Raw genomic sequence first — 16,905 nt, 5'->3', positions numbered from 1 at the left:
TCCAGAATCTCTTATCCAGTTTGTGGCACAACCGGCTCTAAAGTACAGGCCTCCCGACACTGTCTCTGCACTTTACTTGCCCTCACAGCATTAATGGCTCAGATGTTGGAGACAGACTGGATGCCTCAAACCACAGGCATGTATTTTTCACAGTCCTGGAGGCTTCAAGTCCAAAATCATGGTGCTGGCAGGGTGGTTCCTGGTGCAAACCCACTTTCTGGCTTGCGTATGTCACCCTCCTGCGTGTCCTCACATTGTCTTTTTAGGATGCGGCACAAAGAGAGGGCGAGCTCTGGTGTCTTTTCCTATAAGGACACTAATTCCATCCTGGGGGCCTCACCCTCATTACCTCATTTAAATAATGACCTCCCAAAGGTCCCACCTCCAGATGCCATCCCATGGGGGGTTAGGGCTTCAGCATATGGATTTGTAAGAGGGGGGACAAACATGCAGAACATAACGGGGTCCCATGCCTTCCTTGTCCCTTTCCTTTTTGGATTCCTTGGTACACCAAGCGTGTGTGAGTGCTGAGTCTGGCCTTCTTTGTGCAGGAGAAGCTCCTGATGGAACGAGAGGCGACAGCCCTTCAGAGTCAGCTGGAGGAGGGCCGGGAGGTCCTGTCTCTCCTGCAGGCACAGAGAGCTGAGCTGCAGGCCCAGGTAGGCCCTGTGTCCTCTTGTCTACTGCTTCCTGTGGGGCATTCAGCCACCTGTGTGAACCAGGGTTAACAACACGTTTATTCAGTGTCAGAGGAGTGCACACGTATCCAGTTCAGTGATTCTCACAAACTCAACACGCCTATGTGCCCGGGGTTGCCTAGTTTAAACTTAAATTGTTTTTTAAAATAAGAAGAAGTGGACACATGCTGGGATTTTTATTCTACACTTCCTCAAATCTGTGCTTCCTGTTTCTCTCCTCATGACTGCAGATGCTCCTTTGGAGTACAAACGTGAGAAAGAGTATTTGCCCCGCTCAGAATTTCTTAGTGGAAAACTCTCAATTCCACCCCCACTTTTGGGGGCTAAATCTTATTTTGAAAACTAAACTCAACAGAAAAGCTCCGTCCTGTTTCCATGGCACACACTTTGGTAACTTGGCAGTGTTTGGCTTCCTCTGAGGCCCTGAGAGGATAGACGGCAGGTGTGTGTGTGTGTGTGTGTGTGTGTGTGTGTGTGTGTGTGTGTATTTTGTGTGTGTGTATGTGTACATTTATGTAGTATGTACATATATATGTATATATAGAAGTGTGTGTATCCTATATAATAAAAGCCCATGGACCCCCCCTCAGAAAAATGTTAAATATATATACATACAATAAAGTACATATAATGAAGAGGAAACCAATGATATTGAAACAATTATCAAAATATTACCAAAGCATATCCTATATAATAATATGTGTGTTTATATTATATACACTAGTCTCCCTTATCTGTGGTTTCACTTTCCATGATTTCAGTTATCTACGGTCAACTGTGGTCTGAAAATATTAAATGGAAAATTCCAGAAATCAACAACCCGTTAGTTTTAAATTGAGTGCTGTTCTGAGTAGTATGAGGAAATCCTGTGCCATCCCTCTCCCTCCCACCCAGGGTGTGAATCATCTCTTTGTACAGCGTCTCCACACTATATAAGTTTTCTGCCTGTTAGTCATCTAGTAGTCATCTGGGGTTATCAGATCCACTGTTGTGGTATCACGGTGTTCAAGTAACCATTCTTTTACTTAATAATGGCTCCAAAGCACAAGAGTAGTGATGCTGGCAATTCGTATATGCCAAAGAGAAGCTGTAAAGTGCTTCCTTTCACTGGAAAAAGGTGACAGTTCGGTACTATCTTCGGTTTCAGGCATCCACTAGGGGTCCTGGGTCATATCCCCCTCGGATCAGGGGGCGACTACTGTAACAAACTATAGCAGTAAGTCTGATGAAACACAAGTTGTGTTAGTCTTCTCTTTCTGCCACAGTGAATTACCACAGATGCAGGGGCTCAAACAGCACTCCTTTATCTCACAGTCCTGGAGGTCACAAGTCTGGGCAGGCTGGTTCTGGGTCTCACAGGCTGAAATAAAGATGTTGGCCTGCCTGGGTACCCTCATCTGGAGGCTCCGGGGGAGAATTGCTTCCAGTGTCAGTCAAGGTGTTGGCAGAATTCAATTCTGTGTGCCTGTGGGCCAAGGACCCTGTTTCTTTGCTGGCTGTTGGCTAGAAGTTGTTCTAGAGCAGTGATGGCGAACCTATGACACGCGTGTCAGAGGTGACAGGCGAACTCATTTTTTTGCGTTGATTTTTCTTTGTTAAATGGCATTTAAATATATAAAATAAATATCAAAAATATAAGTCTTTGTTTTACTATGGTTGCAAATATCAAAAAATTTCTATATGTGACACGGCACCAGAGTTAAGTTAGGGTTTTTCAAAATGCTGACACGCCGAGCTCAAAAGGTTCGCCATCACTGTTCTAGAGGCCACCCGCATTCCTTGGTTGTGGCCCCCTCCACGTTCAAAGCCAGCCATGGTGCTGTGAATCTTTCTTGTGCATCTTATTCTGACGTCTGCTTTTAAGGTCTCACGTGATTAGAAATAACTAGAATAATCTTTGTATTTTTTAAGGTCAACTGATTAAGAACCTTAATTATATCTGCAAAGTCCCTGTCAACATGTAACGAACACATTCATGAGTGTAACACCAAGGGGCAAAGGCCACGGGGACTGGAATTTTGCTTAGTTAGCTTTAATTAAGATACAGATGTGGCTGGGCCTACCCAAGAGTTTCTGACTCAGTAGGTATGGCCCAAGAATTTGCATTTCTAGGTTCCCAGGTGCTGCTGCCAGTCTAGGAACCACACTGGGGTAAGGTGGGTACCAGGTTGGGTCAGAATGTTCTACATTTGGTCCACCTGAGTGCCTGGCTTGGGTCCTCCACAGCCTTATTCAGGAGGTGTTGATGGTTGGCTTTTTGCTGATTTTAAAAGGTTTTAGTGGCTGCATAAAGTAGTAGCTAAACTGAGGCCAGCTATGACTGTGGGACTTGGTGGGGGATAGAGGAGGAAGAGCTCCTTGTGGCCTGAGGGCTCCAGCTGGGCAGGGCTGTGGCAGCTGTTTCTGCCCGTGTTTAGGACATCTGATACTTCCAGAACCCTCCGTAGCAGGGGCCTACAGGGAAGGTCTCTGAACCAGCAGCATCAGCAGCACCTGGGAACGTGACAGACCTGCACACTCATGGACCCATCCCGGACCTACCGAATCAGCAAGCTTTGTTCCAACAGGCCCTCCAGGCGTTTTCACAGGCTCAAGTTCCAGGACACTAGTCCACAGGATGAGAGACACAGCACCCATCCCTTTGGGGGTGGCACTTCTTAGGGGGTTGCCTAAATTGCGTTGACTGAGAATTTCTGTGACAGGAAAGTGAAAAAGTGTATTGGAAAGTGTAAAGCTACCAACAATTATGATATTCTCATCGAAGTCACTTAGCACCACCTGGTGGTAGGTTTGGGTAAGACTGTGTAGTCAGTGAAAGACTCGATTTCTTGTTTCTTTCTTTCTTTTTTTTTAAATCTGTACCAAGGATATGATTTTATTGATTTTTAGAGAAAGGAAGGAAGAGAAAGAAAGAGAGATAGAGGAAGGAAGAGAGAGAAACATCTGTCAGTTGCACCCTGTACGTGCCCTGCCCAGGAATTGAACCCGCAACCTTTTGGTGCATGGGATGATGCTCCACCTAACTGAGCCACCTGGCCAAAGCCATTTCCTTTTTTAAAAAAGACCTTGGATCCAAAGGAGTCTAGGGGCCTAAGAGGACTGAAGCAGGAGGTCACCCTTCAGATGGGGTTCACTGTGGGGCACTGTCCTGGGTCCCTATCTACCCCTGCTGTGCAAAGGCAAACCCACAGCTGTGCTTGAACACTTACTCTTTCATTCAACCTTTACTGCCAAGCTCAGGAAGTTCAAGTAGCCGCATGGCACACACCTTCCGCCTGCCTCTCTCCACTGTCCACTTGGCTGCTTTCCTCCAAGAAGCCCTGGACTGGCTGTGGGCTGCTCTCTCTTCTCCTGTGGTCCTGTGGCTCCTGACACCTGCCCCTTTGCTCATCACTTCTCTTTTTGGAAGTCCCTTTTTCTCTTCAGGACCTATCCCACTAGCCCCTGGAAGCCTTCTCTGACACCCGTTAGCACCAGAGGGCCTCTCTGTGTGCTCCGTGGTGCCCAGGGCATGTCTTTGTGACCGGGCTGCCTTCCCCACGGAACTGTGGGCTCCTAGATGGAGGGTCTGTGTCTAGTTCTCCGACAGCCAGGCTGGTGCTGGACAGCGCCCTACGCCTGTGCTGAGGTAGCTCACCCAGAGACATCGCGTGAGCCTCCTTGGAGCTGGTGAAGGCGGGCCTCTTATTATTTTTCCTGGACACCCCTCCTTTGATGAATAGTTTAAATGATTGAGCTGTAAGGGCCACATAGATGTGGATATAAGTCCAGTTTTATAAACCTGGTTAGCATTTCACTGGACTTTGGAATCTTGGTTTCTCAGGCAGCACCACGTGGAGCACCAGTGCCAGTCATAGGTTGCGACTCATCCACGGAGCCTCCTGCCCTGGGCAGGTAGGTGGTCCTCCCACAGACTCTACCACAGGACAGCCACCAACCACCCACCAACTCATGAGATATAAGAAAGATCATGCTTGCCCTGGCAGTCCAAAGATTACAGATGACATTTCCCTAGTGAGAACACACTTGGGGGGTGGGGGCGGGGCTGATGGGGCTCACACCAAGTCCCCTGTGTCTTGTGTCTTCTGTAAGAGTAGGCTGATACTTGCCTGTCCATCTGTGGGAATGGGGAGTTTTCCCTGGGCCTGGGAGTGTGTGTGTGTGTGTGTGTGTGTGTGTGTGTGTGTGTATACGCGCACATGAGCGTGCACACTGTTCGTCCACAGCTGGGAGGAGGCTGAGGCAGCAGGGTCCTTAGTTTCTGAAAGTGTCTCAGCCTGCACAGGTGGGTCTGAATCATGCTGTGGTACCTGTGGGCAAGTCACTGCCTGTGTGCCTCAGTTTCTTCATCTGTAAAGTGGGAATAACAACAGCCTAAGGTTGTGAGGCTGATGAGTTGATCCACATTAGAACTCACCAACACAGTCATTACTCTCTCACTCCAGGCTGGGGAACCCCTACCCAAAGGGGGCGATAGGTCTCTTCATACACAGTCTTTTCTTTTACTCTTTGTTCTGAACACCTCAAACAGATAAAAGTGAGAGGACAGTCTCAGGACCCCAGGTCTCCATCCTCCCGCCCATGCCCCCTGGTGGAATTCTGAAGCAGTCCCAACACCATGTCATCTTACCCAGCAATATCTCAACATACCTCTCCAGCAGGCGGAGGTTATTTTTATAGAATGCAAGACCATTAACCCACCTTTAAAATTAATAATAATCCTATAATATCACTAAGTGTCCAGTGAGGGATCACGTTTCCAAGGGTCTCCTAATTTTTTAAGCTGAGGTGATCTTTACATATAATGTCACCATCTTCAGTGCACAGTATGCCTGTTTGACAAGTGTATGCAGTAACCCTCCCACAATGAAGATTTAGGACAGTTCCCTCACCCAAAATTCCCTCAGCTGTGGTCAACCCCTTCCCCACCTCCTGCTTGCCGCTGGCAACCACTGAATCTGTTTCTGGTTTTGTAAATGGCTCTTTGTGCATTGTCAGGAGCTCTAAAAGTGAATATAAGGCCACTTTTTCTATTTTCCCACCTTAATTTTGACTTCCCTTGAATTAATATGTAAATAGTATTTCCCTGAAGTTATTTTATGTAGACACGAATGTGCACACACGTGCAAACACACGTGCACACACGCACACACATTTTGGCTACCAAAACATATAATCAGGGGAAAGTTAAAGCATCCTTGGTGATTAAATAAGAGCAAGGAAACACTCTCCCCCGGGGGTGGGGGGCTATGTTGAGGGCTGACTTCAGTGGGTGCTGTGCAGGTCTGAGGAGAGGGAGCTCAGTTTTCACATTCCTCTTGGGCTTAAGGATTCCAAAATGATTCCATCGCTGATGAGAAATAAACAAAACTTGACACGCCGAGTCCAGATTTTCCCTGTCAAGTCTGGGTCTTAAGGGAGAGGATGGGATGGGTTTCCTTACAACTGTGTCTTTGCCCACAGACAGCGACCCTGGAACAAGGTATTAAAGACGCCCACGAGTGTTATGATGACGAGATTCAGCTTTATAGTGAACAGATTGAAACCCTGCGGAAGGAGATTGAAGAGACTGAGAGGAGCCTGGAGAAGTCTTCCTATGACTGCCGGCAGCTGGTGGTCGCCCAGCAAGCCCTGAAGAACGAGCTGCACCGCTATCATCGGATCATTGAGAACGAAGGCAGCAGGTGTGGTCACAGAGGGACAGCGAGGGAGAGCCTCTCTCTCCATGCTGCTCACTCACTCATTCCACAGATCCTTGTTGAGTGCATTCTGTGTGCCAGCTCTAGGCAGTGGGCAGGTGGCAGGGAGTGAAACACAAAAATCCATGATCTCATGGGCCTTGAATCCTAGTGGGGGTGGCAGATGATGAATGACTGTGTAACAGAGGGAGTATGACCTCTGACAAGTGCTGTGGAGAAGATTATAGCAGGGGAGAGGGGAATGGAGATGAGGCTGATGGTGGGAATGCTTCAAATTTTGAGTTGGGCAGTCAGAAAAGGCCTCATGGAGAAGGCTACTCTTTGTTCCACGGGCCTCTGGGGACATAACTGTCTTAGCAGATGGAATGATCAGGAGTATTTAAGGAGATGCTGCAGGTGAGGTTCCTAGCACAGTGCCTGGTACCACAAGTACTTCGAGCTATTGGTGTTATTACTGCTACTGCCAGCATGATTTGTACCACCTGGCTGGTCTTGTTTGTAATGGAGCTGTGACTTGAACACCACTCACTTCAAGCTGGGAAATAAATCTCAGTCTCTATCTCATCTACATCTACACCTTTACCTAGACCTAAATTTACATCTTCTATTCTACATCATCTATGTCCACACTTAAACCTACATCTACATTTACATCTGTGTCTACACCATCTACATGTATGTGCACATCTACGCCTACATCTACATTACCTACATCATCTACATCTCTACCTATATCATCTATATCTATGCCTACACTTAAACTTACATGTGCACAATCTACATATAGTATATATCATCTATACTTATACCTACATTTATTTTATCTACAACTACACACTACATTATCTACATCTGTATTACCTGTATTATCTATATCATCTACAATCACACCATCTAAGTCTATACTTATACCTACATCTACATTTACTGGTATATCATCTATATCCATACCTATATTTATATTATATACATCTATACTTACACTTACAACTACATCAATATCATCTCTACCCACTCCTAACTTACCCCTACATCTATGTTATCTGTATCTTTATCTACAGCTACATCTACATCTATGGCTGTATGGATATTCATATCAAATTGTATCATCAGAAAGCAGATTGGAGACCACTGCTTCATATAAGGATTCTGATTCTCTATTTAGCTGTGATTCTTTGATTCATTCTTGCTGCTATTTGAGGTTTAGATTGAATTAAAATAGAAGCGCCCAGAAGTATCCCACAAAGAGCAGTTCTTTCTTTTCTCTGGGTGCTCTGTCTTAGCAGCAATTACTTGAGTGTTTAACAGGGAAAGTAAGAAATTTTCCTCTCGTTACGGTCAATGTATCATGCATAATTCCAAATCATATTTATGTCACAGTGAACGTTTTATGCACATATTTATGAAAATAAGTCTTAATATACTAATTTCAAATTGATAGAAATGTTATAAGCATTGAACAAGCAACTCCCGAGTGCTTTTTACGCGGATTCACCAGTTGGTTATGTTTTGTCTCAACTGCTTTCTCTCTCTCTCTCTTTCTCTCTCTCTCTCTCTCTCTCTCTCTCTCTCTCTCTCTCTCTATATATATATATATATATATATATGTATGTATTTCATATTATTTTAAAAATAACAAATTGGAGATATTAAGCCCTGGTTACCCTAAATACTTCAGCCTGGGATGGGCATTGTTTTATTAAAAAACAAAACAACAACTTCCCAGCTGGCATGGCTCAGTGATTGAGCATCGACTTATGAAGCAGGACATCATGGTTCAATTCCCTGACAGGGCACGTGCCTGGATTGTGGGCTCGATCCCCAGTGTGAGGCATGCAGGAGACAGCCAATCTACGATTCTCTCTCGTCATTGGTGTTTCTATCTCTCCCTCTTTCTTCCTCTCTCAAATCAATAAAAATATATTAACAAAAAACCCCCAAAACAACAACAAAAAAATCCCCTGTTCAACATAGTAGTGGCATTGTGAGATTATAAGCAATTTCCTCTTTACAGTGCTTCTGTGTGTTTCACAGTTTGTGACTTGAGCTCAAAGCAATGATTATTTCCTTTACATTCTCATCCAGTGTGCCAATGTTTATGAGGTTCATGAGAAGTTTGGTCTAGGGAATGCTTTTGTTGTTTTTGCTCATAATTAGTGGGTCACTTTTACCCCCTGACCATCTGTGTGGCTTGATGAATTAGAGATGGTGACTACCTCTTTCTGGTCTTTCTGCCAGGCTGAGCTCCACCCTCTTTGAAGTGCCTGTCACTCTATTCCCCACTGGCCATGGAGCCTCTCTCAGCCCTCGACCCAGCAGGAAAGGTAATGCTCCCCAACCCTGACTTCTGCTGTTTTCTGCCCTCAAAAAAATGGAAAAAATTAAGTGGCTTTATTGTTGAACTTAACATTCACACTTCTTTGCAATCTATCAGGAAATTAAACTCTTTTAGGGGAGGTCTCTGATGCACTCCCACAGATGCTAAGGGACTGAGCCAGAAAGGTCACAGGAGAAAAATCAGACTGGGGGATAGACCACTTTGGAGACATATTTAATGGGGGGATACAATTCAATATTCTGAGTATTGAATTGCACCCCCCCCCCCGCCCCAATTAAATGAACTATTCTATACAAAAGTGTCTGGAGCAGAGAACATGCTCAATTATTGCTCATTTTATCTTATCTTCACAACTGAGAAGAAGTAGATTGGCTGGAAAGCATGGCTTCTGCCTTCAACATTCGGTCCTTTGGGGAAGGTTTCTTGCACCGGTGAGAGGTCACCTCTCAGCTAACCCTCCCCCGTCCTGGACAAGCAAACAGAGTTTTGGGAGAAGAGAAGATGGTAATGTCGCATCCCCTTCAAATCCCCGTGTCTTAGACAGCTTAGAGGGGTTTGTGGAAATGGGGTTTTGGGGTCAGAACACTGTTGGAAGGGGCAGCAGGTCCCAGTCGCCAAACGCCCAGGGCCAGCCCCAGGGCTGTGGTCCGTGCACGAGGGACCCAGCGCTTATGCTCTGCTATCAGTGTCTTGACATTGTTTTTCTATTTGTTCTTTTTTTTTCTCACCCAAGGATATTTTTTCATTGATTTTTAGGGACAGTAGAAGGGAGGGGAAGAGGCAGAGAGAGAAACATTGACGTGAGAGAGACACATCGATTGGTTGCTTCCCAACTACAACTGAGGTACGTGCCCTTGACCAGAGTCAAACCAGGACCCTTCCTCTGGCTGACGCTCTATCCATTGAGCCAAACCAGTAGGGCTCTACATTCTTAATCATTTTGCACAGGGGGAACTGCCGTTTTCTTTTGTACTGGGCTCTGAAACTGGGTGCTTGTAACTGGTTCTGCAAGCACCCCCTTCTTACATATCTGCTCCCCACTGGGTTCCTTTGACGTGCCCCTCTCTGCCTCCCCTCCTTCCTATGGCTCCATAGCCTTTCCTGGCACTCTGCTCTTTCACCGTGATTCATGCTAGATGCCCTTGCTTAGCCCTCTGGTTAACAGAGGGAGGGGATGCAAAAGTCCTTTGGGATGAAAAGGTTAAAAAAATCACCATGCGAGTGAAGCAGAAAAGCCTCATGGATGAGGCAGAGTTATATTTTGTGTGTTTTCTTAAAGTTTTAGTTTTTCCTTTTAGCTAGTCTGAAGAAATAAATATGGCCTCGGGAACAGGGGATTCCTGTGAGTTCTGAGTTTAATAGCATTGCTTCCCCTCTACCCAGCAGGAAGGAGATGCTGATCAAAGGGTGGTCATGTTTATTTAGCTTGGGATGCATGTGCAACAAGGGAGCAACCTTGTGGAGTCATACGATTCCCATGCCTGAAGCCACTCTGCCCATGTCAGAGGCCCAAGCAGCGCTGCCCACTCTCCTTTGGGGAAGTCCAAGGTGGGAATGACTTTGTGGAATGAATTTCCTTCATCTAGTCTATGGATCCAAGTAGCTGCTATGAGCTCAGCAGGTGGGACAGGAGGTGTTGCTCCTATCAAGTGTTATTGCAATAGAATTGTGCATCTCATTCAGTTGTACCCAGTGGGATGGGAACTGTGAGAGTCAGAATAGCAGTGTCTTCCCTCTGCAAGCCCGGAGGGGTCAAGTGACTTGTATAAAGTTGTACCATTGGAGGGTCCTTAACATGGGCCTTGGATGCTGCAGATCTAGACCTCTTTCCCCATTGCTTTGCCCCATAAATAGTAAACCCACCCCAGTGCTAGGCATTGGTCTCTAAAACAGATAGCATAATTTTCAGTGAATGCATTTTCTTCCTCTTTCATTGACAGTTATATTTGATTTGTTGCCCATTTACTTTTTAATTTTATTTTTAAGATTTTGCCAGAGCTGTGCAGGATATAACAACAGCAAAACCAAGACAAAAAGGCCTCCCTAAGACCATTCCAAGGAAAAAGGAGATTATAGCTAAAGACAGAGGAGATGAAAATTTGGAAGACACACCACTGAAAGGCCCGGAAGACACAAAGGTGGTACAGGTGGTAGTTAAAGAAGAAGGGGAATCTAAGCTTGAGTCGGGGGGTGAGGAAGCTAGTCCCCCAACCCTAGAAGGAGGTCCAGAGGACATGCCTGATGGAGGGCAGATAAGCAAAGCCTTTGGAAAACTCTGCAAGATGGTCAAGGAGAAAGTGAGAAGCCCCGAGGAGCCTGAGCCCCCAGTTGACCTCTACCCCAAAGGGCGGTACGTGCTGGTCTCCGGGGATGCCAGTTACGTGGACCCTGGGTTCTGTTCTGTGTCTATCCCAGCCAGGGGTGGAGTGGTTGTTTCCACTGAGGACGGCTCTCTGCATCTGGATCGTGCTATGGAGCCCTCTCCTGAGCAGCCCCCACCCCCTCGGGAGAATGAACGGGGGTATCCGCAGGTGAGGGAAGGTGAACACCCACCCAGCCAGCATACTGCAGGCAAGGAGGATGAGGGAGACACCGAAGAACTGAAAGGTCCGGGGGAGAGGCAGGATGGCCAGAAGGAGGATGAAGGCCCCAAGAGGCCCTGTCTCGTGGTCACACCTGGTCCACAGGGACCGGCTGCACCCCCGCCCCAAAGGCCTGGGGCCAGTCAGGGTGGAGCTGAGGGGCAGGGGGAGAGGAGTGGCAGCCTGAAGGAGAGGAGCTCTCCCCGGGCTTTGGCTTATGAGAGGGTAGAAGTGATGGAATCCATGGAGAAGTTTTCAGCTGAGAGCATTCAGACGTATGAAGAAACCGCTGTTATTGTGGAGACTGTGATTGGAAAGACAAAGGCAAACAAGAAGAAACTGGGAGACAAGGGCTCTCACAACCTCTAGGCTCTGGAGGAATGCCCTGGGGCCACTGTCAGGCTGTGCTTTGATGGGTAGAACAAATGATAAAGAGTAGGGGTTCCTGTTTGGATTAGACCTTAGTTGGCCTGTCTGGCATTGCCAAGGAAGCCTAATTAAAAAGGTTTGTTTTGCTTGCACCTTGTTTGTCTAATTAACAGGGGCCTTGGGAATGTAGGTTCCTCAGCCACACGGAGGACACACTCTATTAAATGGCCACCAAACCGTGGTTGTTTAGGAGAGAGACATGCCCTTCGTAGTGGTGCTTTGAGACCGGTAGAGTGTCCAGATTTCACACAGGAAATGCTGGTTGATGGCCTTGGCTCATTTCCATTGCATTTCAAGCACAAGCACAAGCTCACATGGAGGAGTGTTTTGTTAGATAAAATGATTAAAGGTATCTGCCTTAGTTTGGGTTCCCCCAGAAGCTGATCCCAAAGCAAGGCTCTAAATGTAGTTTCTTTCTTTCTTCTTCTTCTTTTTTTAATAATTAAAATTTTTTAATTGATTATTTTTTAGAGAGAGAGAAAGAGAGAAAGAGAAACATTGATGTGAGAAAGAAACATCCGCCGAAACCGGTTTGGCTCAGTGGATGGAGCGTCGGCCTGCGGACTGAAGGGTCCCAGGTTCGATTCCGGTCAAGGGCATGTACCTGGGTTGCGGACATATCCCCAGTGGGAGATGTGCAGGAGGCAGCTGATCGATGTTTCTCTCTCATCGACGTTTCTGACTCTCTATCTCTCTCCCTTCCTCTCTGTAAAAAATCAATAAAATATATTTAAAAAAAAAAAAAAAAAAAAAAAAAAAAAAAAAAAAAAAAGAAACATCCATTGGTTGCCTCTACACCTACCCTGACTGGGGACCGAACCTGCAGCCTGGGTATGTGCCCTGACCAGGAATCAAACCCACCACCTTTTGGTTTATGGGCTGACGTTCCAACCAACCAAGCCATGTCGGCCACGGCTGAATGTAGTGTCTTAGGGATGTGATCTCAGGAAGCGCCAGTAGGGCAGTGGGGAGAGAGACAGGCAAAGAGGCAGCCAGTAAGAGGTGTGCTGCCAGGCAGGTTAGCACTGTGGGCAGCTGGAGCTCAATTCCTCCTCCCCACCACCCTGAGGGACTCTGGGAAATGGACTAGAACAGCGGTTCTCAACCTGTGGGGTCGCGACCCCTTTGGCAGTCGAACGACCCTTTCACAGGGGTCGCCTAAGACCATCCTGCATATCAGATATTTACATTATGATTCATAACAGTAGCAACATTACCGTTATGAAGTAGCAACGAAAATAATTTTATGGTTGGGTCACAACATGAGGAACTGTATTTAAAGGGCCGGAAGGTTGAGAACCATTGGACTAGAACATGTGCCACAGAGTTATCCTGTCTTAGGGGTGAGGGAGCAGGGTTTTCATCCACCACCTCCTGTCAACCAGTGGGGAGGGCTGCTCCTGGGGCATTAACATGGAAGTACATGGAAATGGTAAAGGTCATGGGGATATAAGTGGGACACCAATGCCGTCTGCCATAAGTCAGGTTTCAAAAAGCCAAATCAAATGTCACCTCATAGTTTCTTGTTTAGGAGTTAATTCGTCCAACAAGCGTTTATTGAGTGTGTACTATGTGCCAGAACAGTGTGTTATGCTGACAAGGGGAGGCTTGCAGATTTATTAATAGTCACTGTAGTATAATAAGCTGTAACATACCTGTGTGTGCATTATCTTGTGCACACATGCACACATACATGCACATGGATACACAGGTACCTACTTTAAACTAGAAACTTTACAGAAATTTTTATGTTGCCTCTAGGCATCTATTTTTCTACTAACAGTCCCAAAGTGATTTTTTATTTGTACTGATTAAGAAAGTACCCCTTCCCTGTGTAGGTCCTCCAAAATACAAAATACAGAGTAAACATGCTCACACAGATTAGCGCATCTGCCTGAACAAAAGCATCTTGCAAGACAACCACACACCCAAGAAAATTGATGGAGTCATAAGTTACATTCTCTTATTTCCTTGTTATGGATAATAGAAAGAATATTAAATGGAGTCAGATTTCAATAAAGAAAAGTGCTTTTGTGTTTTTCTTTCTAAAAGATGAATGGAGAACCTACTCCATTGCACAGTTTAAAAATATTTATGATTTAAAAGCTTAAGAGAGAATGATGGAAAACATTAGCTAGTGCCCAGAATGTACTAGGAATTTGGGCCAGTATATAGGTTTTATGTAGCATAAACCACTGCAAACCTTTTTGTTTTCCCCATGAAGTCTTTTTATTTTTTTTGGACTAAGTGTTCAGTTAATATTCTTATTTTAAAAGGCAAGGGTATCTTTTTGGGAAGAAAGGTCATTTTTATATTCAATTGATAATAAAAAATGGATGCCTGGCCGGTGTATAGAGCATTCGCCCTCCCACCAAAGGGTTAGAGCATTGGCCCTCCCACCAAAGGGTCTCGAGTTCGATTTCTCACCAAGAGGGAGAAGGGACCTGCTCCATCCTGCTTGTCCCCATCGCCCCAGGAGCACTTCATCACCCTGGCGGAAGCAGCACTTCCTGCAGCAGCAGCTGGATTCAGTTTTCAGTTTTTCCAACATTTGCAGAACCATGATCACCTCCTCCGATGATCACCAGCCAGTTGAGTCCCTCCACAGAGGTCTGGGTCTTCCAGGGGCCTGCCATGTGCACTCACTCTGCACCCATGGGCAGGGAGGGCGAGTCAGGCGCGTGGTGCCACTCCCCAGCAAGCCCCTGGCTCCTGCCTGTGTTAGATTGCATGGTCCCTGTGATAGTTGAATTCTCTTTTGCCTTCCTAATTAAGCAGTTAATATTTCTTTATATGACTCAGTTGAGGGTGCTTTATATTCAGTTCTCTCTGTTAACATCACTGCTGGAGTTTTTGTCTCCCAAGAAGGAGCATGAGACAGCAAAGGGAGGCGCCAACACAGGCAGCATTAACCTGCTGCCACCGCTGTGGGCAACTGGGGTTCCATCCCCCCTGGGGACTGAAGAGACCAGGTAGCACATCTTCAAATGGCCTCAACGGGAGGCCAGGAAGCTGGGATCTTTCTGCACCAGCTCCCTCCCTTCCTCAGGTGAGGTGGCCCTGGGGCATTGATCCCCTGGCACTTCTGCCTATAGCACACCAGGTCTGGCGCATCTCTGCAGCCAGAGAACACCTGGTAGGGAGAGAGCTCCTTGGCATGTACAAAACTGTTTATAGGTGACCTCTGGGGTGGGCCGAGGAGATAGCTAGAGGGCAGAGGTTGGCAAACATTTTCTATAAAAGGCCCAATTACAGGCTGTACAGCCTCCGTTATAACTACTCAACTCTGCCATTGTAGCGTGGAAACAGCCACAGTCAATAAAAAATAGGCATGGTTATTTCCAATAAAACTAATTCCCAAAGCAGGCAGCGTGCTGGGTTGGGTCCCTGGGCTGTAGTTTGCTGACCCCTGATATAGGGCATGCACCAGCAGGGTCTAATGCAAAATTCAGGTTACATAGCAGGAGACACTGCTAACCTGGCATCTCTTCTTTCTTTCCTCTTTCATGTTGCGAAATTCCACTGAGGTTTCTCCTAAAATTGTTGTATCATAGGTTTGTAGTTGGGATGTTGCTGGTGAATGAAGTCGCTTCAAACTCATATGGCACTTGGCGCGTTGATAATGAAGGACATCATTCAGATGCCTTGATTAGTGTAAATGCTTGACTCCAACTTCTCATGCTTGGAGAAAAGCAAATAGATGCCACAAACCCCAAATTGACTTAAGTTTTATTAAAAGAAATAGGGCTTTTGAAATGAGATGTATATTTTCCAAGAAGGTATATCCTTGGCCAATAACTTCACTGTGCTGCTGCAATTACTAGTCACAACTGCCCCTTTATCTACATCAGTGATGGCGAACCTTTGACACGCTTGTCAGAGGTACAGGCGAACTCATTTTTTTGGTTGATTTTTCTTTGTTAAATGGCATTTAAATATATAAAATAAATATCAAAAATATAAGTCTTTGTTTTACTATGGTTGAAAATATCAAAAAATTTCTATATGTGACATGACACCAGAGTTAAGTTAGGGTTTTTCAAAATGCTGACACACCGAGCTCAAAAGGTTCGCCATCACTGATCTACATGCTTGTGTCCTTATGACCAGGAGCTTACCAGGTGGCTTATCTGTCACCTGTGGTTGGTCAGTGGTTCCAGGACTGGGGCCAAAAGAGAAAAAAAAACAGGTTACAGTGTCTGCCTTTTGTCCAGCTTGGGGCAGCCCATTGGGTGTCCTCTTCGGTGTAGAGGGACATCTTTGAGTGTCCCTATGAGATGGGACAACCCACCCTGGGATGGTAAGGATGGGTTGGCCTGAAGCCTCCGTGGTGGAAATAGGTGATGGTTAACATTAGACCTAGGGAATTCCCAGCCTCATTTGGCTGTTCTGGCATCTCAAACTCTGTGAACTGAAATCTCTAATTGTCCCCATTCCACCCCAAACCATGCAGGACTGAACATTAGGAATTTAGAAAGACAGAGTCTTCATCTTTGGGCCAATTGCATTTCTTATGGTCAGTTCATTCTGTTCCCAGGTGCACACACCTGTAGTCTCTTCTAAGTTTTAAAGAGAAAAATGAAGCTGACAAGCTGGCTTGGAAAACTTGCCTCAGATCAGACCTCGATTCCTGGTCCCTTGTAAATCCAAAACCAAATTCCATCACATTTTTTTGAACCCAAGGGAAGGGATTCTTGGCAATGAAATGCACAAGTGACTATTGAAAGAACTCAAGTACTAAGTTGATTAATTTGCAATGCTAAGAGAGGGGCCATCTTTCCTGGAGATGCCATGCTAGTACCTCTTATGCTAATTACTCCTCTCCTGGTGTTACCATCCTTGGGAGGCCAAATAAAGCATCAGGAGGCCGTGGGTGGGCATAGAATTAGACCATTGGCAGGAGAATGGTGCTTCAAGGCACTGTCTGGGGATGGCTTCCCCAGGGTATTGGGTTCTCTTCTCAACAGACTTCAGCTCTTCAGAGACTGGAATTCCCCTTTACACCAGTCTCTGTTTCCCTACGGCCGAACAACGCCGGATACTGTCTGCCTGCATTCACCCCTGGCTCTCCATTTTCCTAACTCCCATGAGCTGAGAGCAGGCTCCTCCTAGCACCCCTTTTGTTGATAGGGAACCACCCAGCTGGCTACAATCAAATC

At 46.1% G+C, this 16,905-nt stretch overlaps 1 protein-coding gene across 1 annotated transcript in view; it reads left to right on the top strand.

The window, feature by feature from the left end:
* BFSP1 (beaded filament structural protein 1) overlaps positions 1-12,164 on the top strand; it is a 31,429-nt gene extending 19,265 nt beyond the window's left edge. Inside the window, exons 5-8 of the mRNA XM_036322818.1 lie at positions 552-659; positions 6,162-6,382; positions 8,636-8,721; positions 10,722-12,164. Of these exons, the coding sequence (XP_036178711.1) occupies positions 552-659; positions 6,162-6,382; positions 8,636-8,721; positions 10,722-11,686 (1,380 nt within the window). The 3' untranslated portion in view covers positions 11,687-12,164. The remainder of the gene's footprint in view (positions 1-551; positions 660-6,161; positions 6,383-8,635; positions 8,722-10,721) is intronic.
* The last annotated feature ends 4,741 nt before the right edge of the window (positions 12,165-16,905 follow it).

This window comes from Myotis myotis, unplaced genomic scaffold (genome assembly GCF_014108235.1).
Source record: "Myotis myotis isolate mMyoMyo1 unplaced genomic scaffold, mMyoMyo1.p scaffold_m19_p_9, whole genome shotgun sequence".
Taxonomy (NCBI): Eukaryota; Metazoa; Chordata; class Mammalia; order Chiroptera; family Vespertilionidae; genus Myotis; species Myotis myotis.
Note: the sequence above shows the minus strand (reverse complement) of the source record. Positions and strands in the feature narration are given on the sequence as shown.